The sequence below is a fragment of the Oncorhynchus tshawytscha genome, linkage group LG04 (genome assembly GCF_018296145.1).
Source record: "Oncorhynchus tshawytscha isolate Ot180627B linkage group LG04, Otsh_v2.0, whole genome shotgun sequence".
NCBI classification, from domain to species: Eukaryota; Metazoa; Chordata; class Actinopteri; order Salmoniformes; family Salmonidae; genus Oncorhynchus; species Oncorhynchus tshawytscha.
The window spans coordinates 42929140-42954522 of record NC_056432.1 but is presented as its reverse complement, the minus strand read 5'-3'; the positions used below and the strand labels follow the sequence as shown (position 1 = coordinate 42954522).

Genomic DNA, 25383 nt, shown 5'->3' with positions numbered 1-25383 from the left:
AGGGCGTTAAGTCTTGTTCATAGGTATTTGATAGAATGTTGATCATAGAGAGTAGATTGACACAAATATGCCAATATCAAAATGCCATAGATGAGAGCCAGAAGATCCATGTTATTGTTTAGTTTTGTGATCAAATAGCTTTGTTTCTAAAAGGACTTACTTTGTGGGATCTCTTGACAGATGTAAATCTGTACCTCCTGAGCACAAATGTTGGAGCGCACCGAGACCAGAACCCCATACAGCATCATCACAGAAAGGCAAGCAGCAGACACTGTGGGATAAGCAACAGTAAGGGAACCTCAGCTCATAGCATACAGTGCCTTGCGAAAGTATTCGGCCCCCTTGAACTTTGCGACCTTTTGCCACATTTCAGGCTTCAAACATAAAGATATAAAACTGTATTTTTTTGTGAAGAATCAACAACAAGTGGGACACAATCATGAAGTGGAACGACATTTATTGGATATTTCAAACTTTTTTAACAAATCAAAAACTGAAAAATTGGGCGTGCAAAATTATTCAGCCCCCTTAAGTTAATACTTTGTAGCGCCACCTTTTGCTGCGATTACAGCTGTATGTCGCTTGGGGTATGTCTCTATCAGTTTTGCACATCGAGAGACTGAAATTTTTTCCCATTCCTCCTTGCAAAACAGCTCGAGCTCAGTGAGGTTGGATGGAGAGCATTTGTGAACACCAGTTTTCAGTTCTTTCCACAGATTCTCAATTGGATTCAGGTCTGGACTTTGACTTGGCCATTCTTTCACCTGGATATGTTTATTTTTGAACCATTCCATTGTAGATTTTGCTTTATGTTTTGGATCATTGTCTTGTTGGAAGACAAATCTCCATCCCAGTCTCAGGTCTTTTGCAGACTCCATCAGGTTTTCTTCCAGAATGGTCCTGTATTTGGCTCCATCCATCTTCCCATCAATTTTAACCATCTTCCCTGTCCCTGCTGAAGAAAAGCAGGCCCAAACCATGATGCTGCCACCACCATGTTTGACAGTGGGGATGGTGTGTTCAGGGTGATGAGCTGTGTTGCTTTTACGCCAAACATAACGTTTTGCATTGTTGCCAAAAAGTTCAATTTTGGTTTCATCTGACCAGAGCACCTTCTTCCACATGTTTGGTGTGTCTCCCAGGTGGCTTGTGGCAAACTTTAAACAACACTTTTTATGGATATCTTTAAGAAATGGCTTTCTTCTTGCCACTTCCATAAAGGCCAGATTTGTGCAATATACGACTGATTGTTGTCCTATGGACAGAGTCTCCCACCTCAGCTGTAGATCTCTGCAGTTCATCCAGAGTGATCATGAGCCTCTTGGCTGCATCTCTGATCAGTCTTCTCCTTGTATGAGCTGAAAGTTTAGAGGGACGGCCAGGTCTTGGTAGATTTGCAGTGGTCTGATACTCCTTCCATTTCAATATTATCGCTTGCACAGTGCTCCTTGGGATGTTTAAAGCTTGGGAAATCTTTTTGTATCCAAATCCGGCTTTAAACTTCTTCACAACAGTATCTCGGACCTGCCTGGTGTGTTCCTTGTTCTTCATGATGCTCTCTGCGCTTTTAACGGACCTCTGAGACTATCACAGTGTAGGTGCATTTATACGGAGACTTGATTACACACAGGTGGATTGTATTTATCATCATTAGTCATTTAGGTCAACATTGGATCATTCAGAGATCCTCACTGAACTTCCGGAGAGAGTTTGCTGCACTGAAAGTAAAGGGGCTGAATAATTTTGCACGCCCAATTTTTCAGTTTTTGATTTGTTAAAAAAGTTTGAAATATCCAATAAATGTCGTTCCACTTCATGATTGTGTCCCACTTGTTGTTGATTCTTCACAAAAAAATACAGTTTTATATCTTTATGTTTGAAGCCTGAAATGTGGCAAAAGGTCGCAAAGTTCAAGGGGGCCGAATACTTTCGCAAGGCACTGCACCTTCAATACAAATACATGTCTGTGACAACCATCAAAACAAGGAATAAGAACTCACCGTTCATGATGAATTCAATGTGGCCTCAAATGCCAGGCATCTGGTTTGCTTCTGAAATAGTTTTCGTCAGACACAGAACAGAGTTAGAACTAGTCTCTCAGATGGGACCTGCAAGTCACAGATAATCTTGTGACAAAATACGTGACACTGAGCCACCTGCAGAGAATAGTCTGTTGCCATGGCAGGCCTATGTATGTCTGTAGATGTTTACCATGGTTATGAGTCCTGCTGCAAGCGAAGCATGCCGGGCACCGTTGTTCCAGTTGGGTGGTGGGAGACAGTTAACACCAGGGAGGCTTGGAGGATAGCAGCACATCTCACTAACACCCTTGTAGGTTACTTGTGATCTGGGTTTAACTTCACTTATTAGTATTTTTGGCTCAGCACCGGTAAAAAAAAAAACAACTTTAGATCTACTTGATATTCCATTTAAGTGAAAGATGCCATCAATAACCCTAGGTAACTGGTGCGGGAGTGAAAACAGGGCATGCAAAAATATATGTAAATATGCAAATATGTATTGTAGGTGTCTGAATAGTCGTGAAACATGCACGTGAATGCCAAACTATACATTGAACTGCTGGTGATGTAGGCTGAAACATGTATTTTAAGTCAAATGTATTCTAAACAATGTGAACAAAAAAATATGAAAATGTGTTTTATTAACTTGAAAATTTTATTCTGTTTCAGTGCGTTCGTTTAAAATAAATAGATGGTATGATCTGAAAGAAATAGTAAAATGAACAGGCATGGAAATTGCATACAGTAACAAATGGTCATCAATGCCTATACAATCTTTTAGTAAACATAAAAACACTAACATTGAAAAGATCTATTAAAAAAATAAACCAAATGCAGCAAATTATAATCAAGTATTCTACGTATTTTTGGAGACAGCCGTAGTAGTGAAGAAACGAGGACTTCTTAAATCGACTGCTCAGTGTTATATCTTAGTGCTTTGTTTTAGTTCAGGAAGGGTAGTGTTTCTCTGTTGGGAGTGTACAGGAGTTGTTTAAAAAAAACGTAACCATGTTCTGTTTGTTTGCAATACGTTTCAAATGTCCGTTTAAAGTCGAATTCCACTTTTTGTACTCAGTCAGTAAAGTGCACGTGCAACACTTATAGTTGTTCTTGAGGCCAACATATGGTATCTAATAATAAGCACTTGGACAGAGAAAAATGGAAAATGGTGGCAGTGTTTGTTGACACCTTTCAGGAATGGTCTTTAATGTTGGTTGGTAGGTAAATAAAATAGACCACAGTCCCACAGAGTAACCCATTATGAATATATTAAATAATGTCATTCAAACCGGTTCCAGCAGGACGCACGCACTCTTCAGAATAAGAGCATGCAGCTCTCTGGGGAAAGGGCTGCAGAAGGGGAGGGGGAGGAAGCTGGGTGGGTCGCAGGGTTGGGGTCAATTCAGTTAATTTAGGAACGAAGCCAACATTTTAATTCCAATGGACTTGAAATGATAGTTTACTCCCTGAATTGAAATGGACCCCACCCCTGGTGGGTAGCCGATCACTCGTGGGATAGAAGGGAGGGGGGGTACATTGCATGATAAAAGCCTTTGAAACGTGATCGTGAGTGGAGTGCACCTTTATACAGGACATAGTAGTGCCCAGTGAAGAGAAACACGACTAGCTCTAACTAGCTGACGTACGTCAGACAGATTCATGGATGATGAAACACACATAACATAAGCTCAATTGCTGTATAACCCACCACACTGCTCAATATAAAACAAAATAACACAAAAACAAAAAAAATAAGCATCTTGACATTTTTCTACAGTACCAAAGCCTATTATTCCTCGTCTTCACACCCTCGTTTTAGAGGGTTAAAAGGCGAGTAGACGAGTAGTTTAAAAACGTCCATCATAATTCTACACACCAGATAGACAGTGCTACAACAGGCTGATATGCATTTAAAAATCGGTTGAAGTTTGAATAAATAGACAGTTGACAGTACCACTATGACGCATGAAGAAGGCCAGCAGATGGTCTGGGAGGAGCCCAGGTAACAAACAGGAGATCAAAGCAGCACATTGGACAGAAAGATAACTGGAGAGGCAAGGTTGGCGATGCTTGTCTGGTAGATAAGGTCCAGTTTGTTCGACTGCAGATTGTTTTGTTGCAGCAGAACGGTCCTTTTAAGACCTGAAGGGACATAAGGTCCTTTCAGGTCAGATTTTGCAGTAGAGAGATTATGAACAACCCATCCCCTCCAACAAGAGCGAGAGGGGTGTTCGTAGGGTCATAACCAGTCCAATAAGAGAGGGGGGGGGGTAGTGTTGTATGGACTACTGCAGCTGAGCTCAACCATTCAGTGCCAAACCAATAAATACTTCAAGTAAAAAGAAACCCACCCCATGAAAAAAATGCCACATGCTTCTCTTAAGAGTCTTTAGAAAAACAGAACCGAATTAATTGATCGATGGACACCCTGAACAGAATACATTGAGATCCAGACAAAGAGGACCCTCCATATTGGTTCATGCAGATGACAATCCCACTCGCAGGCCACCAGCACAGATGCATACATCCATCCATGCCCCCACATTAGTGTGAACTGAAGGGGCCACGTGTCTGCCCATACATGTGGCCTCTCCTTCAGCTTGATAGAGGGAGTTTATTGGCAGTGGACATCAATGCAGTTTATCCAGGAGAGCAGGGTGGAATGGAACCTAGGACAACCATGGAGTGGAATGGAACCCCAGAGTTCCAAGGGCCTCCACAGATTATTTCCCACTCTTCTTTGGCACAGTGGTTCTCTTGGCCTGCCACAGGTGGTTGTGGATGGTGATGGCGTCTATGCTGACCGACACAGTCTTGGCGGGGATGACGGTGAACTGCTTGCGGTCCGAGCTGTACTTGTAGAGCTTGTCAATCATCTTCTTGCTGATGCTCTTGGGGCCCGTGCCAGTCAGCTTGAGGATCTCCTCCGTGTCTGGGAAGAAGGAGTAGACTCCCCGGAACTGGCAGCCCCCGTCCCTGAACAGGATCATCAGGTGGTGAGCCTCAACCTTCTCCAGCTCCTGGGATGAGATGGAGGGGGGTTGTTAGTTTGTATGTCTGACAACTATCTTGAGAAGCAGTCTCACATTTTAAGCAATTTGATACCCCCAGGTACAGTGATGCCTGGATGTCCTCCTGGGAAGGGTCGAGAGTTTTCCCTTCCTGGCCACCTGATTGACACGCAAAAACTCTAGACTAAAGTTTTAGTCAACGGTTTTAATCAGTAAAACTCAGAGCACTTTAAAAACAGGACATCAGTGTGCGTTTAGGACATGAACATGCCGTGCTACAGCTGGATAATATTGAGCTGAGCAGCTCATTCTGGCCCACTAAATGTGACCTACATGTTACTGTGCTCATTTACACAGCATGGGGTTTGGCTGGACTAAATTACTGATAAATAGGACAGAAGACCTAAACTCTTGAGTTTCGTGGTTCACATCCCTACCTTGCAATTTGACGATGTTGTGACGAAGAGCCCACAAGGGGGGGGACGAAAAAAACTCCTTAAAGTACCACATTCCAGGTCGAAAGTTAGTTTGTATTAGACAGTGCCCCTTTAAAGGCTATTAGAAGAAAAATAAACTGCTCCCCCTTAACGACTGAATGGCCTGTTTTTTTGTGTGTTGGGGGGGGGGGCTACTGTATGTACTTCATCCAAGAGATAGTTTTTCTTGTATAAACACATTTACATACCATTCTGTGAACACTTGTGAGAAAATCTCAGGTTTATCTTGTGAAAATTATGAGATGAGTTCCTATGTCACTCTATCCGACCATTAGAGTCCGCCTATAAGTGAGAGGACTCCCTAAACAGAAATTAGATCAGCTCTTCGTGAGGTGCGGCCACGCCTTGGAGGCAATGATCCATCTAATCGAGAACCTAACGCAACTTTGACTTGCACAATCCAACTCTGACAGAGGTGGCCATCTCCTGAGAGGAACTTGGCTGGACACACTCTGCTCACTCACAATGAACCGCTGAGTTTCTCTCTCTCCCAATAAGGACCCAAACATTCTACTGCCCCCAAACATTCTACTGCCCCAGAGTGCCTTAAACGTTCTCTCTTTGGACCGAATGGAATTGAGGACTGAGAAAGAAAGAGCTCCGACGAGGGAAGAAGCTTCCTCGGCTGCATACTCCAATGCCAGGACCACTGACCTTTTTCCTCTCGGTCATAACAGAAATCCAACTGAACCAGGTGACACTCAGCTAAAAATACATGGAAATACATTGTATTTCATTTCCCTTTGGGTGACGCTGTGTGTGTAAACGTGGCAGTGATTGATTATTGTAAGACTGTTAGTCTGAATTAATAACCAATACTGTGCTAGCGCTGCCCACAGCAGGTGTTAACCTGTAACTGGGCCGGTATACCCCTGATTGGGGAGCCTATAGTTTCACGGCTGTGAAACTGTACTGATGTAGCCGCTTTCACTTCTCCTGTTTTCACAAATAACAAAATGTCCAATTCTCCAAAGTCCTGTTCAAGTGTCATCACATCTGCCTGTGAGTACATAAGCCTGAAACAAAGCTGTAGAGTTTCCTACTTCAGTGATTGTACTGCATTCCCTTTGTATCTTGTGTCTATTAAGACAACTGTACCAACCTTCATTTTCAATCCATTTGAGTCTAGCAATACAACTTTGACGTATATCTGTTGCATTGAAGTCCCTACGGAACTATTTGATTCTTGAAGTCAGAGCTTGATGACCGTTCAGAATGAACATATCGTAAATTGACTGTCGATTATGACTACTGTCGATATAGGATTACAATGGTATAACAGTTAATAACTACTGATAGTGTTAATTCAAGGGGTCTTTATAGCAAAACCCTTAAATGGTGCCCCTCAGATGAATTTGGACAGGATAACCAAATTCATTCAAATTAGATCAATTATTCCAGTCATTTAAATCAGTAAATTATCTTGAATATCCATATCCATCGTAACAGTGAAATGATGGCTCACCTGTGTGTGCGCGTGACCATTTGCTCTGGAGTGCACATTAATAGCATTTCACAGTTAGGTAAAGCTTTACCTCTAGGAGGGTGTTCTTCTGGGGTTCATTGACCTTGCCAGCCAGGCAGCAGTGAGAGATAGCGTTGAAGATGATGGGCTTATTGGACTTGGAACTGGGCTCCTTGAACAGCTTGGGACCTGAGGGACACAGTGGAACGACAAGTCTTAGCATTAAATGCTAACATTAATAGAGACGAGGAGAACGTGAGCAGAGCAATGGTTTTATGGGAACATTGTAGGGGTGTTACGGGAATATCATTGGAACATTATGGGAAAGAGTGTTTCCCAGTATGACAAGAGACTGACTTTCATGTGTACTGACCAGTGTATTCTGCCATGGAGTTGATTGAAGATGCAGTGGAGCCGTTGTCCCAGTCTCTCTCAGTGTTTCGACTGGCGTTTCGACTCAGGCCTGGGAAAGACTCAGACTCACCACTGGCAACGGAAAGCAGAGCCCACGGATGACGATTAAAAAGAAAAAGAAGAGGTTTAAAAATGGCACAGAAGAGGTAGTAAACACTGACATCAATTACACCTCAAACAAAATTCTTACACAAGCACCCAGCTACATATTTTGGGGCACTTACCGTTGGGATCCTGCTCCTCCAGAGTTAACGCTGTCTGCCTCAGTGGTGGCAGCAGAGGCCAGGGACAGACTGGAGCCTGACTGGGCACTGCTCAGGTTGTCAGCTACCGAGCACCAAAATATAGATTCCATCTTAGTATAGCTAACTCTTCCTATTACACTCCTATCCCCACACAGAAACGCATGACTGCAAAATCAGCCATATTTTCTCAAAGGGAATTGGGAGACATGAAACTGACCTGGACCAAGGATGTGAACCAATCCTGGTTCCAGAGAACCACAGTGTTAACAGGGTTTTTTTCCTCCCAGCGCAGCTGAATGAGATGTATTAGTGCAGGACTGGAATAAAAGTCTGCACACACTGTAGTCCTCTGGGACAGGAGTTATTAACCCCTGGCCTAGTAAGATGAACAAAAGTGTGGTGGTTATTACGTGTAGATGAAGAGCACTTGGAAGAGAAGGTGTCGCTGGATGACTCCTCTCTGCTGAACGCAGACTTGGGTCTGTGAGTCTGGTGACTGGGTTTCTTAGGCTTGGTCTTGGGGGTCTTGGGCTTGGCTGGGCTGCCAAGGCCCTGCTCCTCCATCAGCTCCTGCTGCTTCCTCCTCAGGTACTGCTCCTTGATCAGCTCCCTACGGGCCTTCTCCTCCTCCTTCCTCATCCGGTCCTCCTCCGCCTTCCGCCTAGGGGGAGAGACAGACCACAGGCTCAACAACTGCAGAATTTGAAAAGACTTAACACGGAAGAGGACGGAGGAGGGACAATACTACCATTTTCTGTGTTTTTCTATGAATTAACATTTCAAATCAAATGTTATTTTTCACATGCGCCGAATACAACAGGTGTAGACCTTACCGTGAAATGCTTACTTAAAAGCCCTTAACCAGCAAAGCAGTTCTTAAGTAAAAAATTAAATAACAATAACGAGGCTATATACACGCGTCAATGTGCAGGGGTACAGGTTAGGCGAGGTAATTTGTACATGTAGGTAGGGGGTCAACATAAATAGTCCAGGTGGCCATTTGATTAATTGTTCAGCAGTCTTATGGCTTGGGGGTAGAAGCTGATAAGGAGCCTTTTGGACCTAGACTTGGTGCTCCGGTACCGCTCGCCTTGCGGTAGCAGAGAGAACAGTCTATGACTTGGGTGACTGGAGTCTGACAATTTTTGGGGCCTTCCTCTGACACTGCCTAGTATATAGGTCCTGGATGGCAGAAAGCTTGGCCCCAGTGATGTACTGAGCAGTACGCACTACATTTGAGGTGTACAGAGCAAATACACAGGTGTGCAAAACTTGTGACTATACCGGTAACACACGCTATTGTGGGAGGGCTTTGGCGGTTTTTAAGCAAGTGCTTAAAAACAGTCTTATCCTACCTGAGCATTATGACTGATCTAGCAGACATAGTTTTGATTTGGTTGTAAAGACGTCATGTTTGTTACCTGGACTCTTCCCGCTTCTGTTCAGTCTCTGACTCCAGCTGTAGTTTGCGTAACCGGGCATCCTCAGCCTTCTTCTGCTGCCTTACGAGGAACGCTGCCCTCTTCTTAGCCAGCTCATCCTCCGCCTTCTGTTCATCCTGTGGCACAATACAACACACTTACTAGGAGCATTTTACTCAATGACATTCAATAAAACTTGATTTACGCCACAAACAATTGCCTGTGTCTCCTTCCTCGTCTCTTGCTTTATTTATTCAGTAAAATGTAGAATTTTATATTATTCCTTCCCGGAAAATGTTGTACTATAAAAATGATGTAATACCTTTCCCTGTCCTAGACATTCGACCACCCAAAAGATGAGAATAGGCCCTATATCTTGTCCACTTTATGACACACACACACACAGTTAGCTGGTAATTGCCGGCTTTTGGCCAATAAAAAAAATAAAATTGTAGCCTGGCCGGGAGAAAAACAATCTCCCAATTAGGCTACCAATCATACAACGTGATTTCGTGCTACAGCACCATTCCCGCACAGCCTTACGTGCACCTTCTGCTGAGAGAAAGAACTAGTGAGAGGAGCCTTGGCCCACAATAATTTAGCAACAAAAAAATGTGGGAAATCTGCTCCCAAGAGCCATACTGTATGTGATCATGTGATCATTCAAGATATTAAATTATTTTCAAATACCATCTATTTTTAGGCTTCGTTATGGTCAATTTGCAGCTTACAAATTATTATAATTGCCCCCTGACCATCCGCTCGGACAATTAAAATAATAATAATAATCGGTCCGCGGTTGAATCCAGTTGCCTACCCCTGGCCTAGGCTACTGCTATTGTGAAGATGGAGGCCTTTTTCATTGAAGTAAAATGAAAGCTGGGAAAAAAAGAAAAAAGTTTGCCTTTAGTGAAAATGCCTATTGTAGTGGACAAAGATGAGAAGAACGTTAGCACAACCAAATGCAGGCTACTGTGTGCAAATCGCTCTTAAGGTAGAATGCAATTTTGGAACTTTCATTTATTTTCGTAATTACAAGGATTAAAGCAACAACAAAAAAATCCCATGACTGAAACTTAAATCAATCTCAGATCGATTGTTAACCTCCCCTTTCATGTAAGAAAGGCATGACCATCATGCCTTTAGGGAAAGAGGACCATTTTTAAAAACAGCAAGTTTGTCAATTCCAGTTCCCTTGCTTAGGTGGTCCTGGGTCCTCCCGGAGATCATTTTTATGTAGAACTGAGAAGCTCAGTCCTGGTGACTTAAAAAAATACATTCTAATCCAAAATGAATTTAAATTAAATTACGCTGACACCATCTAAAATATAATTTCCACCACCAGCAATGTGCCCAATAACATATCAGTAAAAATTATTTTAGAAAGGTCCAGTGCAGTCAAAATACATTGTATCCTGTGATTTGTATCATATTGTACAACAGCTGATGAAACGAGCACTGTAAAATAGGTCAGCTATTTTTGTCAATTTTAATGGAAAACTATTACAAGGTTCTTAAAATTGTTACCCAGTAATTATTTGATATTGAGATAAAACAGCTGCATTGGAAATTTAAAATGATTTTTTGACACATTGGACCATGTAGATAACGGCAGGTAGCCTAATGGTTTAGAGCGTTGGGCCAGTAACCAAAAGCTTGCTGGATCAAATCCCCGAGCTGACAAGGTAAAAATCTGTCGTTCTGCCCCTGAAAAAAGGCAGTTAACCCACTGTTCTAGGCTGTCACTGTAAATAAGAATTTGTTCTTAACTGACTTTCCTAGTTAAATAAAGGCTAAATTAAATAATAACCTAAATTAAATAATAACCTATGAATGGTCTATATTCTTAGATGCGCAAATCGCAATTGCCTGTAGCCCAACTGATGCAACATAGTGGCTATACAATTTACATGGACAAATCCCAGGATTCAGCCTATCTACATTTACCCCATTAGACACAACATCCTGATTGTTTATATATTTATAATAAAATAATTATTAACAAAAAAATATATGTTTCTATAATGAAATTATGCCATCGCCCTTTTAAGATACCATGTCCCCATTAAGCTCTGTGTTGCGCAGCTGCGCCTAAACCATGCTTGAAAGTCCGGTTGTAAATGCATTTGTAAAACGATGCAACTCGCACAATTGAAGTAGAGAAATAAACGTGGTAGCAATGGAAAAATTGGGATCCCCTCTCTTAAAAGGCCAAAACTGTTTTCAAAATACATTTGTGGTGGGCCTCCCGAGCGGCGCAGCAGTCTAAGGCACTGCATCGCATTGCTGAGGCGCAACTACAGCCAGGGGTTTAATCCCTATACAGAGGGAGGTGCACAATTGGCCCAGCTCCATCCAGGTTAGGGGAGGCATTCGTTGGCTCATCGCGCTCTAGCGACTCCGCCTGCAAGCTCTAACGCCTGCAAGCTGGGGTCAGTCAAACAGTGTTTTCTCCGTAAAAATTGGTACGGCTGGCTCCCGGGTTAAGCGAGCAGTGTGTTAAGAAGCAGCGTGGATTGGCAGATCAAATTTCGAAGGACGCATGTCTCAACCTTCACCTCTCCCGAGTTGTAGCGATGAGACAAGATCGTAACTAGCAATTGGATATCCCGAAATTGGGGAGAAAAATTACAAAGAAAAAAAATGCAAATAACAAATAAACAAACAAACATGGGTTTTCCAGCGATTGTGTTAAGAATTTTTGTGCGTTGACTGCTTATCAGAATACATTTTTCCCTCCCTATGGCTCTCAACTTGAAAGCGCCTCGAGAATAATATTTATCTCGCATAGAACACAACAACCCGACTAGGTAACTATGTAAACTATTCTTCTATAGGGTTGTCCGATTTTGTTTTAACATTACAGCGTAAAAATAGTTGCATCCTGGGTGAAAGTATAATCATTGGTTCGATCATTATTATTGTACATCACTTATTATAAACTGGGTGGATCGAGCCCCGAATGCTGATTGGCTGAAAGCTGTGGTATATCAAACCATATACCATCGGTATGATAAAATAAATATTTTGACTGCTCCAATTACGTTGGTAACCAGTTTATAATAGCATTAAGGCACCACTGGGGTTCGTGATATATGGCCAATAGGGCTGTGTCCAGGCACTCCGTGTTGCATCGTGCTTAAGAACATCCCTAAGCTGTGGTATATTGGCCATATACTACACCCCTTCGGGCCTTATTGCTTAATTTTTGTAGGGGTATTAATCTAAAACGAGTTCTTTAAATATGCAAACATGTTTTGTTTCATTCTGTTGAGACCTTTTCATTGGCTAAATTAAGCTATGCTTTAGCTACTGCAGGCCTATGATATGAAGGCATTGCGCACCGGCAATCCAACAGAGTTCGACAGTTGAACTTGAGGTTAGGAATGTTTTAGGCCTACCAGAGTTACTCCTATAATCTAACATAATGATCATTTGAATAAAAAAAAATATTCAGATAAAAAAATGAAGTAATTAGCCGCCTCCTGTACGTCTTTATCTCTATAGGAGACACAGTAGCCTATCTGACAAGGATAAAGAAATTAACGTTGGTGATGTAGCATGCCGCCAGCATATCTCTATCGCTCTGGAACAAGGCCTAAGCTTTTCTTCCTTTACATATTTTAAATATTAATATCATACACTGGACCGCTAAGCCTATAGGCCGCATGCCCTGATGCATTTAGTGCTCAAATCTCAGATGGCTGAACCGTGACGTGGACAATCATTATTTTAGAAAAGTTAAAAAACAATAGGCTATAGTGTTTTGCATTTCATACACATTGAAACACAGAAAAGCCTAGTGTTTTTGTAATTTGTTATAGGCTGTTTTTAAGGACACGTAAATATGGATCATTTGGCCAAGTAAGAGTTTTCATTCTCTCAGATCTGAACTCATATGGACGTCCGGTAAATTCCTCAAATGTCCAGAAAAACTGTACAGAAAACCACACACACACAAATTGTTCTGATAGAAAACCACACACACACACCTTGAAGAAGAATCCCAGGCCAGACTTCTGTTCTCCGTCTTCTCCATCCATGGTGCTGTTTTGACCACAGTCTCCCTCCATCTCCTCTGGGTCCTTCAGGTCTGACAGGTCCACCTCTATCAGGGGGGCTTTGCTCCATGACACTTCCTCCAAGGGGACGTTCTCCTTCCCCGAGCCGTCCGAGGAATTCAGCTCCCCCTCCCTCAAGGTACTGGACAGGCACTCAAAGGACACTTCTGGGGTGACATTTACCGGGTCGATACGGGCCATTGTGCGCAGGTTAGCCTCATCGTTGAGCCTAAAGGTGGCGCTCCGTCCAGGCTTGTCCTGCACACTAATTGTCTCTCCACCAACAGAGGGGGTTCTGGTGTCAGGGGGGTCTGCCCTGGGGGACCTGCCCCCGGGGAACTGCCTCAAGTGGGGCAGGGTCTCCAGGCTGTGGGTGGGGGTGATTGCCCTGCTGGAGGTAAGGCCCTGCCTCCCGTGCTCCTTGACCAGCTTCAGCTCAGAGGGCTTCGACCTTGGGCCTCTGGCCGAGGTCAGCTTGGGGGGTTTCCTGGTTGGTGCGGTACCGGTGGTTGGTGCGCCGCTGCCCATCTCCACAAAGTGGGCGGCAGATTGGGCTTTTGGTTCAGAGCCGCTGGTCTTGTCGTTGGGAGGAGGGGGGCCAGGAGGGGACTGTACATTCTGTTTCATCAGCAGGTCCTGCTGGAGGGACAGCTGCATCATCTGCTGCTGGATGCTGCCGATGGCATCATTCAGCATCTCAATGGAGCGGTTACATTCGTTCAGGTCCAGTTCTTCGTCCAGCAGCAGACCAGTGCTACCGCTGCACTTCCTTTCCACCATCTCTAAGGCATCTGGGACTGGCGAGGTGGCAGACCCTGTCTCTTTGGCCACTCTCAGTGCATCCAGGCACGAGTCATCTTTCGAGCTCCCCCCTTTGTCCCCGTTGAGCTCCTCTTTGGAGTTGTAGTCTGGTTTGAGCGGGTGGGGCAGGGTGTCGCTCTTGCCCTTCTTGACGATGTGCAGAAAGGCAGCCTTGCCCAGCTTCTGTCTATGTCTGGCTGACAGCACCTCCATCTTCTTCTTCTGGTGCTCGATGGCCTTCCTCTTCTCCTCCAGCTGCATGTGGAGCTGTACCAGCTCAGAAGCCAACAAGTTGGTGCCACCGTCCCCCCGCCCCCCCTGGGGCGAGGAGGGGCTCTGGTCCCTCTTCAGCCTCCAGGAGGTGGGCAGAGAGAGGGGCCCGCTGCACTCGGAGCCGTCTGGGGTGGTCCTTTGGGAGCTGGACGCACTGGGTCGCAGGTCATGGTTGCTGCCAAAGCGCTGCTGGGCCTTGCGTTCAGCGAAGCTGGTCATGCGTATACTGCCGCTGGCCAGGCTGCTGGCCTGGGAGTGGGTGCTGAGACAGGGGCTGGAGCGTCCACTACCACCATCATCCCCTTTATCCCTGTCCTCTTTCTCCTTCAGGTCCTCCTGCAGCTTGGCTGACTCTTCTTCCTCATCGAAGGCCTTCCTAGGCCTGGTTGGGTCCTTGGTGGTGAGAGCTTCATCCAGGTCCTCCTCATCAGCCTCGTCCAGGTCTGGCTCCAGGTCCTGACCAGGATTCTGGTTGTCACTGTCAGAGTGGAGGTAGAAGCCCCCAGGTGGCTCTCTGGAGGAGGGGTCCACACTACTGGTGACCAGGTTTTTACAGGCTCCTTGTCCCTGGGGTGGCCCAGCCAATGAAGCTTCAGCAGACACGGCAAACTCCCCACTAGAAGTGGGAGTAGAGGTCCGATTTAGGCTGGTGGGGATTTTTCTCCTGGCCGACGCCGCGAGTCCAGGCACCCCCTCTACTCTCCGGATGGACCCCGCTCCCCACGATCGCCCCACCTCCCCACTCTCCTCCTCCTTATTCAGGCATACAGACTTCTCTTTTGCCGATTTCAACACAGCAGGCATCAGTGGTTCTAAGTAAAAGCTATCCTTGGGCCTGGCCCCAGCAGTTGGCTGCGTCGCCTCGCCCTGACTGGGGAGAGCTGTTGACGCTTCAGTCCTCATCACCGACACAAGTTTCTCCTCCTCCTCCTCCTCCATGTTGACGTTTCCCAGCAGGCCGTGGCCGTTGACTCGGCGGGGTGCAGGGCTGACTGGGGCGCGGCCTACCTGGGCGGGTCCGATCAGGGTGTGGCCCTGGGGGGTGAGACCCTGGTGTTTGGGGGTGAGGTTGGCTACATTAGAGGCCAGGCTGTCTTTACTGATGGAGCGGGCCAGACTCACACTGTCCCCAGAGGCTATATCAGCGTCGCTGTCAGTGGCTGAGATACCAAACGTGTACGGGTTGAGCGTTGACATTGGCCTGGAGGGGGAAGAAAGAAAGAAAGAGTGAGACACCATACATCATGAATGAGATCAGCACAACATTAGAAACAGAGTTTGTAAAGGATAAGAAATCAGGCTATCTGGAGTTAAACAAAATAATCCAAATCGGAGATCCCCCGATTCTGATAAACATATGCATTATTAATTAAGAAAGGTGTTATTGTCATACTATACCTCTGTCTCTTGTCAGGCCAGGCCTGCACTGAACCTCGTGGCTGTCTGTTCTCCAAGGAGTTGGAGCGGTTTCTAATTCCTAGACACACATAGACAAAACATTGACCATACAGCTACCTATAATACACAATAGAAAAGCCATCTGATATTGAAAATGTGCGCTGTAGTATTATTCCACTACAACACAAAGCTACACAACTAGAGAAAACCATCAGTATAACCAAAGTATAAATGTAATTTCTAAAATGTGCCTATGGGTGGTTTTGGATCGTCTATGGTAAATGGTAACTGTGGTGGTGTGTCGTGCGGTGCCCTCACCTGATCCATCCTCTCCCTGTTGCTGCTTCTGTTGTCTCTGCCTCAGAGGGAGGAGTGGGTGGGAGGTGCTGAAGGCTGCAGCAGGACCTCCTTTAGTACTGTGAATCACACGCACACAAACCATTTCGATTACCTACCTAGTCAGTCTTTGGATGTTGCCTGCTGCTGTACTGCTAAAATTATATTTTTGCAGGATTACAGTGTACTCGGAAAGTATTTAGACCTATTGACATTTTCCACATTTTGTTTTGTTACAGACTTAACACATTTTTTTCCCTCATCAATTTACACACAATACCCCATAATGATAAATCGAAGTATTCAGACCCTTTGCTATGAGACTCGAAATTGAGCTCAGGTGCATCCTGTTTCCATTGTTTCTACAACGTAATTGGAGTCCACCTGTGGTAAATTCAATTGATTTGCCATGATTTAGAGCTGGCCGCCTGGCCAAACTGAGCAATCGGGGGAGAAGGGCCTTGGTCAGGGAGGTGACCAAGAACCCGATGGTTACTCTGACAGAGCTCCAGAGTTCTTCTGTGGAGATGGGAGAATCTTCCAGAAGGACAAGCATCCCCGCAGCACTCCACCAATCAGGCACTTATGGTAGAGTGGCCAGACGGAAGCCAATGAATGGAGAAAAGTACAGAGAGATCCTTAATGAAAACCTTCTCCAGAGCACTCGGGACCTCAGACTCAGGTGAAGGTTCACCTTCCAACAGGACAATGACCCGAAGCACACAGCCAAAACAATGCAGGCGTGGCTTTGGGACAAGTCTCTGAATGTCCTTGAGAGACCCGGCCAGAGCCCAGCCTTGAACCCGATCTAATATCTCTGGAGAGACCTGAAAATATCTATGCATGCAGTGATGCTCCCCATCCAACCTGACAAAGCTTGAGAGGATCTGCAAAGAGGAATGGGAGAAACTCCCCAAATACAGGTGTGCTTGTAGCGTCACCCAAGAATACTCAAGGCTGTAATCGCTGACAAAGGTGCTTCAACAAAGTACTGAGTAAAGGATCTGAATACTTATGTAAATGTGATTTCAGTTTATTTATAATTCTTTGCAAACATTTCTAAACCTGTCTTTTGCTTTGTTATTATGGGGTATTGTGTGTTGATTGAATTGTTTTTTCCCCTCAATTTAGAATAAGGCTGTAATGTAACAATGTGGAAAAAGTCAAGGGGTCTGAATACTTTCCAAAGGCACTGTATATCCTTTCCTCGACTATGTGAATTCATTGAGGTCTTACGTGATTCATTCAGGTCTTAAGTACACGGACAGTTTAAGGGATTAGCCCCTCTTACACCTTCGGTAAAGCAGATTGACCCACATTCCCTAGAACATTATCGGTTTAGCTGTCTCTTATTGCTCGCATTTTTAAAGGTCCAATGCAACGGTTTTACCTCAATATCAAATCATTTCTGGGTAACAATTAAGTACCTTACTGTGATTGTTTTCAATTAAAATGGCCAAAAGATGTCTTAAAGGGCAATTTCTTAGGCAAAAATGTTGCTAGGACTGTCTGGGGGTGGTCTGAGTGGGAAGGGGAAAACTTAAAATGAGCTGTTATTAGCAGAGAGGTTTAGAACTCTTATTGGTCTATTAACTAATTTACTGCATGGTGATGTCACCATGGATAGCCAAAACTCCATCCCACCAAAACAGGCTGAAATTTCAGGCTCCCTTTTCAAACAGTTCTTCTTACACTAAAAGTAAACAGACATCAGGAAGAGAGACCCCATAACCACTTACTCTCCATACAGATAATCAACCCATCAGTCAGTTGACTCTATAGTCTTTGTTAATCTGACCTACTGTCCCTTTAATCCTAATCTTTTACCCTCCCACTGATCAACCAACAAACACGATACACAATTTTCACGCAATATGTTTTCTTCAAGGCTGGAATGATTGTGGAACATAAATTAACTTAATATCGATAAATACAGTGGAGAAAGTGAGGGCAAAAATTAGAAGGGCCAGCAAATGCATGTGAAAGGTGAGAGGAAACAATGTAATATTTTCAAAGATCGCTATATGGGAAACACAGTTTGATGAAATATGAAATGAGAAGGGTGGAGAGAGAGGAAGGAGAGACTTACAGAGGGTCAGAGTCTTCAGCAGGGTGCAGGAAGTACCTGTTGGAGACATCAGGGCTGCTCTGGGCAGAGACAGACAGAGAGGCCTCGGTGATGCCAGGGGTCACCTGGAAGCTACGCTTGGTGGCATTGGAGATGGGCACTGAGGGGCGGGCACTCTTCGGCTGAGCCATGGATCGGGCTGGTGTGAGAGGAGGGGAGAGGCATCAATCAAAACAGAGGTGGGTGGGTGGGTAAGGAGTGGAGAATATTATAAAGTGTCTCATTGAAACTGCAGCTGCTTATTTTCATTCCCAGTCAAGTTCTGTCTAAATGTATTATGTTAAGATCAGCTAAATCTGCAAGTCAACGTACATAAGACTATTGAAAATTCCAAGGGGATTACCTACAAATGTGCAATGAAAAGCTATGGGAATTACAGTAATAGATTTTTGTTTTAAAGACCATTGACACTTCAGTTCAACCAAATCATTTTCTATAAATAAGAAACCATTAACACTGTTCTTCCTCATCTTACAGGTTCAACAGCTTTAGTTGATCCACCCATTTGGCACTACCCTCCCTGCGCATACAAATACAATATACTGCACAGTACATCACCATACCTCAACTAGGCTTTGGCGGTACACCATATACTGGGGTATTTTGAAATACCAATGGTATGATTCTCAATATCATAGAGATGGATAAGATAGATATAGGATTTGGGGCCCACTGAAGCTCAAGGAGTGCGTGCTACGCCACTGTGCTTCTACACCTGCATTGCTTGCTGTTTGGGGTTTTAGGCTGGGTTTCTGTACAGCACTTTGAGATATCAGCTGATGTACAAAGGGCTATATAAATAAATTTGATTTGATTAAAAATATAGGTTCACCACTTAAGATGTGCCAAATAAATTATCTCAAGCTCAGTGCTCCAGCTATGCGTTTGGTTTGCTAACTTGCTAGCTAGGTAGCTCCCTTGCACGATCAAGCTTATTGGTTACAGCAGACACACCGACCCAATCCCCAACTGAACCAGATGCAGAGCAGATGATGCTCACCATCTTTGAACTCCTCAGTCCTGGGTTGGACAAACTCTGGCTTGACCGTCTCAAACCACCAGAAGAACTCCGCAATGAACACCATCACATTGTGCTGCAGGGAGAGAATAGGGAACATGTTAGACAACAGACATATAGCCTAATGCCCTGGCAGCTAGCTATCCGTGGCTAGCTTAGCCTTGCACAATGACATTGCCTTTCTCCCATGAGAGATTAGGTACGGTCGCCCTAACAACCACTATTTTGTGGGCTAGCAGAGTACTGTTGTGAGTATGGTATCAAATCTCAGAAGTAGTTTGGTACATGCAACAGCTCATAAATGCCAAGATATGGAATATTTACCTTGAGCACCAGTGGAGAGTAGAGCATATCTTCTATTGTTAGGTAAAAGCTCTTGTTGAGATACTCGTTGGCAAACTCCTTGAGCAGCTGGATGTTATACAGACTGTCAGCTATGGACGTCACCTCCTTCAGGCATATATCTGATAGGAGACACACAGGTCAAAAGGTCAGGATGGAGCTGAAAGACCTGCTGCTTAGATATCACATAGGAGCACAGGATTACACAACTCGGCGTACTACAGTAAGAGAACACTAGTTTGCCGTGGTCTATTTCAATTAGAAATCAGATGAAAGACATTCGTGATTGCTTAGTTCAATCAAGGCCTTCTAACTAGGCCTAACCAGGGAATCAAATTGCATAGGCTTCCTATTCCCATCAAAGTCATTCAACATATCTAATGATTAGCCAAAGTTTGTTGAGTGGGAAGGCATCCATGTCCTACCGTCAAGCTTCATGAGGTTGGGGCAGTAGTAGTGGACCACGGTGAGGAGCGCGGCTCCATCACACACATCCCTCATCAGGTCCTCCAGTAGGGGGAAGAAGGGCAACTGGCGCCCTGACGTGTGCTCCCTGCGGTACCGTACCTGACCACCAGGGGGAGGGAGAGAGTCAGCCCATCTCTATGGCTTGAGCCCCTCTGAGTTATTATAGTCCTACCATACAGCCTAGGGCTTATTCAGTGGATGGCAATGTTTATAAGGTTGCAGATAGAAATATAATGACAAGAGTAGATAGGAATGTAATTACAAAGGCAGACACGGGTCCCTATTGAATAAAACAGAATCATGTTCGGTCTAGACAATGCATTTCTATCGGAATTCATTCAGTGGCACTCCCTGAATAAGCCCCAATCTGTCTGTGTGAGGGTGGAGATGGGTGGAGTGGTCCTTCATAGAGTGTGACATGGTGCCATGGTTGGTCTGCCACCAACCCTCACAAACCTCTCTGTGAATGCGGTGTCACGGTCCCCACAGTCAAACCAGGCCACTAGCATACAGAAGAGGGTCACATGGGAATCACTGGCCCACTTCTGCTGGCTAACTGTGTGGTGTAGAAAATAAAAAATAAACTGAACTAGCCTATTGTATTCATCAATGCTCTAGTCTACTGGCCAGGACTAGCTGAACAGCCTGAACCACATTTACTTAATGATTAATCAAACTAAACTCCAACCATCAACCAAATACAAGGCCTACAGAATGAATTTGTGATAAGAGATACTAAATGGATCTCAATCCATAGGCCTCCCAGTCTAATCACAACTTGGCCACAGTAGTAGCAAATAAAATAACCCATCCTGCAATCTGAATATACAAATCTTCAATTATTCAAGTGTAACTACCATAAAAACAACACACTAATCTTTAATTGGGAAGTAGCTAATTCTACATGGGTAGGCCTAACTAGAGTGACAAGTCAGAAAAAAGATCAACTAGAAGGTTCCAGATCTCTAGGGAGGCAGGGACATCTACAGTAAGGAGGACTGCTGCAGGTGTACTACCACTGTGGAGAGCTCCAGCTCCTCTGGCTCCAGCATGCAGTGGGCCAGGGCGTGCATGAAATCAGACTGAGTCGCACAGACAGCAGAGTGTACGAAGGAGACCGCGGGCAGAGCAGAGAGACACCGTGAGAGGCCAGGGAGAGACCACATGGGTACAACAGACAGATAGAGCATAGGAGGGGTGGGCATGGTAAAGGTTGTGGGCACAGGTGGAAATGGCATCAATATCTCAGCGCATGAGCAAAGGAAAGCAAGGGCTGAGCGATGGATACATGGCTCTCGCTCACTCAAGACACTTACACATTTTCTGTTTTTCCTTTACTCACACACACACACACACACACTTCTCTCTTGTCCACACGCCATTATGACTCCAGTTTGCAGCAGCTTGAAATGAAAGGCAAAAAACATTGTTCACCCAAAATATACAATGCCACCAAATATCCAAAACCACCAGACTAGACAAGTGTGTGACATTCTCAACTAAAAAATGGAATAACCAAAAACACCAGCCTTCTCCCACTGGCTGGCTGACTCACTGGCTACAAGCAGCATAGAAAGGGCTTGGATGAGCCATGGTGGTGTGGTGCGTGTGCACATAGACACAGAACTATGCGTGCAAAAGGGAGGAGAGGGGGGACTATTAGCAGCCAACTTACAGGTACTAGTTTCCAATACCATTTGGAGGGAGACTATCCAAGTAGCAGGAGAGAGGGGAGGGGGGAGGAGGGAGGAGACAGACAGGAAGAATAGGAGCAGAAAGGTCAAAGGTCAGACAGGATTGGATCTGCTTCCGGGTTAAGGGTTAAGAGAACAGAGGTCAATCAGGGTTCAACCCCAAATGGCAGTAGACAAAGAACTATGTTGACTTGAACCAGGTCTTTCTTGAAAAATAGATATGGTCGATGAGACTAACCTGCAAAAATACAAATAAATTGGTTTTACAACAGCAATTATTCTTGGAATGTGTCCTGGATGTATAGACTGCATTATAGAGACTGATGATGCATCAAGAGCAGCAAGCTCCATGGGAGCCGTTTTGGCTCTAGCGCTTCAGTTTCCTTGTCTATCTATGGTAGTGCCATGAGAGCGCTGTGCTGCTCCAGCCTTACCTTCTGGTGATTGGGAGACTCCAGCGGGTGATGCTTGACTTTAAGCTCTCTCTCTGTGATCTCCCTCATCTTCAGGTTCACCTGCAACAAAAGCAACATTCACTCTTAGTTCTTAAAGTGCTATTTTCTGAATGTCTCTTGCTGATAGACAACTAAAATAAGAACCTGTATGTTAAAACACTCAGACAGACACCTCCACTCTTGTAATATTGTGTGTGTGGTAAATACATGTTTGTGTATTCCCCACCATACCTTGTTGATCCAGAATACCATGGCGTCCTCCAGGTCAAAGGGCAGCTCCTTGGAGGCGCTGAAGGTGGAGAAGCGTTTAACGCAGGCCACCACCTTCTCTATGCTGATCATCTCCACCGTGTAGGCCATCATCAGGGCATCAACCATCGGCATGTGGGCACTCTGGAGGAGGGAAACGAGGGCACAGATTAGATCAGAAAACACACACACTGTGTAAAGGTAGGTCATCGTAGGGGCATGTGGGAACTCTGGTAGATGGAGTGGGAGCGAGGGATACATAGGTGTAGGTCGGTTCTGAAAACACCATGTTATTGATCAATCATGGGATAGGTCAGTTCAGAAAACAGTAGGGTATTGATCAATCATGGGTATGTTGGCATTGTGTAGGGGCAGGACGAGCCAGAACAACAATCACATCACGCCAAAATCGGGGCATCGACTTTGGGCACAGGGCACTCAGTGTGTGGAACCACATAGTAACCAAAAACATGTTAATTAAAAATATATTTTATATTTCAGATTCGTCAAAGTAGCCACCATTTGCCTTGACAGCTTTACACACGTTTTACATTCAATCAACCAGCTTCACCTGGATTGCTTTTCCAATAGTCTTGAAGGAATTCCCACATATGCTGAGCACTTGTTTTTCCTTCACTCTGCAGTCCAACTCATTCTAAACCATCTCAATAGGATTGAGGTCAGGTGATTGTGGAGGCCAGATCATCTGATGCAGCACTCCATCACTCTCCTTCTTGGTCAAATAGCCCATACACAGCCCGGAGGTGTGTTGGGTCATTGTCCTGTTGAAAAACAAATGATTGTCCCACTAACACTAGCAAATCTTGTTTTGGCTATCACTGCAGAATGCTGTGGTAGCCATGTTGGTTAAGTGTGTCTTGAATTCTAAATGAATCACTGACAGTGACACCAGCAAAACACCCCCACACCATCACACCTCCTACATGCTTCACGGTGGGAAACGCACATGCAGAGTAGGTGAAAGGATGATCTCTGTGTCTCAAAGACACGGCGGTTAGAACCAAAAATCTCAAATTTGGACACATCTCACCGGTCTAATGTCCATTGCACTTCTTATTGGTGTCCTTTAGTAGTACGTGTAATTTAGTAGTTGTAGGTCTTCACTATTATTCTACAATGTAAAAAAGAAAAGAAAAAAAACTCTTGAATGAGTAGGTGTCCAAACTTTTGACTGGTACTGTAAGCATTCAGACCCTTTACTCAGTACTTTGTTGAAGCACCTTTGGCAGAGATTACAGCCTCAAGTCTTCTTGGGTTACCATGGCTGTGTGCTTGAGGTCATTGTCCTGTTGGAAGGTAACAATCGCCCCTGTCTGAGGTCCTAAGTGCTCTGGTGTAGGTTATCATCAAGGATCTCTGTACTTTGCTCTGTTCATCTTTCCCTCGATCCTGACTAGTCACCATAGGGACGGTATAGGCCAGGTGATGAGCAGTACCTGGTTTCCTCCAGGCATGACGCTTGTCTTTCAGGCCAAAGAGTTCAATCTTGGTTTCATCAGACCCGAGAATAATGTTTCTCATGGTCAGAGTCCTTTAGGTGCCTTTTGGCAAACTCCAAGCGGGCTGTCATGTGCCTTTTACTGAAGGAGTGGCTTCCGTCTGGCCACTCTACCATAAAGGCCTGATTGGTGGAGTGCTGCAGAGATGGTTGTCCTTCTGGAAAGTTCTCCCATCTCCACAAAGGAACTCTGTCAGTGACCATCGGGTTCTTGGGCCATTCTCCCCCGATTGCTCAGTTTTGCCGGGCGGCCAGCTCTAGGAAGTGTCTTGGTGGTTATTCTAGATTTTTTTTGTCGTTCAGTTTATTATTATTTTGTTTGTTGTGTAGTACATTTGTTTTTATTTCCTTTATTTGTTTTTTTTCCTGTGAAGCACATTGCGTGGCATTCCATGTCTGAAATGTGCTCTACAAATAAAATGTGATTTTATTTAACAATATGGAGCACGGTACTCGGTAATGTTTTGTATTTGCCCCAAACAACACTGTGTATTCCGAACAACAAGTGCAGTACTACTTTAGTGCCTTGTTGCAAAAATAATATATGTTTTGGAATATTTTGGAGTAACTACAATGTTATTGATTCATCCTCAGGACCCTGTGTATAAACCCAAAAAAACACTGAGTCAAATAATAATACTAGCAAAAACAGCATAGCCTAACTGTCATGTGCTAGTGTTAGGAGACAATGAATACGCCAGACACACACAAAACCAACAATCCCCTTCCCCAGACCTGTCTGAAAGAAAGGAACCCAGGAGAGTATGGATGAACTACTACTGTTATACTGCCCCAAGCTGACTTTCAAGTCTCCCGTCTCTCTCCCCCTCACGAAGACAATGCACTTCGTCCAACCCATCGGAGTAGACCCAGGAAATAGTGCACTGTTGTTTTATTAGAACCAGCTGCTAGGCAGCAGGAGTCAAACAGGAGGCAGAGCACTGAGCAGGTATCGCTCTCTATCTAATTTGAATTGTCACTTACACATTTGCAGATGCTATCGCTAGGGATGCAGTGGTATGACATTTTTGGCCGATACAGATATCTGATATTTTCTTTGCCTGCCTGCCCTGCCCCCCCCCCCAAAAGCAGCCTCAAGCATTCTCGTGCAGTTAAATAGTTGAAACACACAAACCAAAATGTTATCTGTTAGCATTTACACATGTCCCCATTACTAGTAAACATAATCAAAACCTATCTTTCACTTACTTGCTGTGCTGTTTCATTGTTCTTTTGTTCAGTCTCAACCAGGATTTCATCATACATGTCAAGCAGGGAAGTTTCAGCTCTGTCTGTCCATGGCCTCTCTTCCTCATTGCGCACTATCACTGTCCGTTTACATCTTGTCCAGCTGTGTCTAACATTTCACGTAAACCCTGTTTCTTGTCTGCATCGAAGTAGCGGGCAAGGTGGCGACACAGTAAAGAGGCTAAGAGAGAATGCCACTCACTGGCTTGTTCTCCCAGCCTCTGGTACAGTACTTTCCCAAGAAAACCCAACGGTCTGTTTGCATTTTTCTTGAACAGGTGTTTCAATGCCATGACAGAGGATATCGCATCTGCTGCAG

At 44.6% G+C, this 25383-nt stretch overlaps 1 protein-coding gene across 4 annotated transcripts in view; it reads right to left on the bottom strand.

Moving 5' to 3' along the window:
* The window catches only part of LOC112248841 (calmodulin-regulated spectrin-associated protein 1-B-like), a 43378-nt gene that overhangs the window by 655 nt on the left and 17340 nt on the right, over nt 1-25383 (bottom strand). Inside the window, exons 4-21 of one of the 4 annotated variants that reach the window (XM_042320755.1) lie at nt 22280-22441; nt 22028-22108; nt 21575-21607; nt 19857-19998; nt 19414-19553; nt 19072-19165; nt 18033-18210; nt 15926-16023; nt 15608-15686; nt 13067-15410; nt 9075-9211; nt 8064-8314; nt 7633-7735; nt 7368-7480; nt 7065-7183; nt 2212-5041; nt 2001-2051; nt 161-271 (exon numbers count right to left, since the gene is read on the bottom strand). In XM_042320755.1, coding sequence (XP_042176689.1) covers nt 4745-5041; nt 7065-7183; nt 7368-7480; nt 7633-7735; nt 8064-8314; nt 9075-9211; nt 13067-15410; nt 15608-15686; nt 15926-16023; nt 18033-18210; nt 19072-19165; nt 19414-19553; nt 19857-19998; nt 21575-21607; nt 22028-22108; nt 22280-22441 — 4371 coding nt within the window. In that variant the 3' untranslated portion in view covers nt 161-271; nt 2001-2051; nt 2212-4744. The other 3 variants (XM_024418185.2, XM_042320756.1, XM_042320757.1) reach the window with 3 other exon arrangements.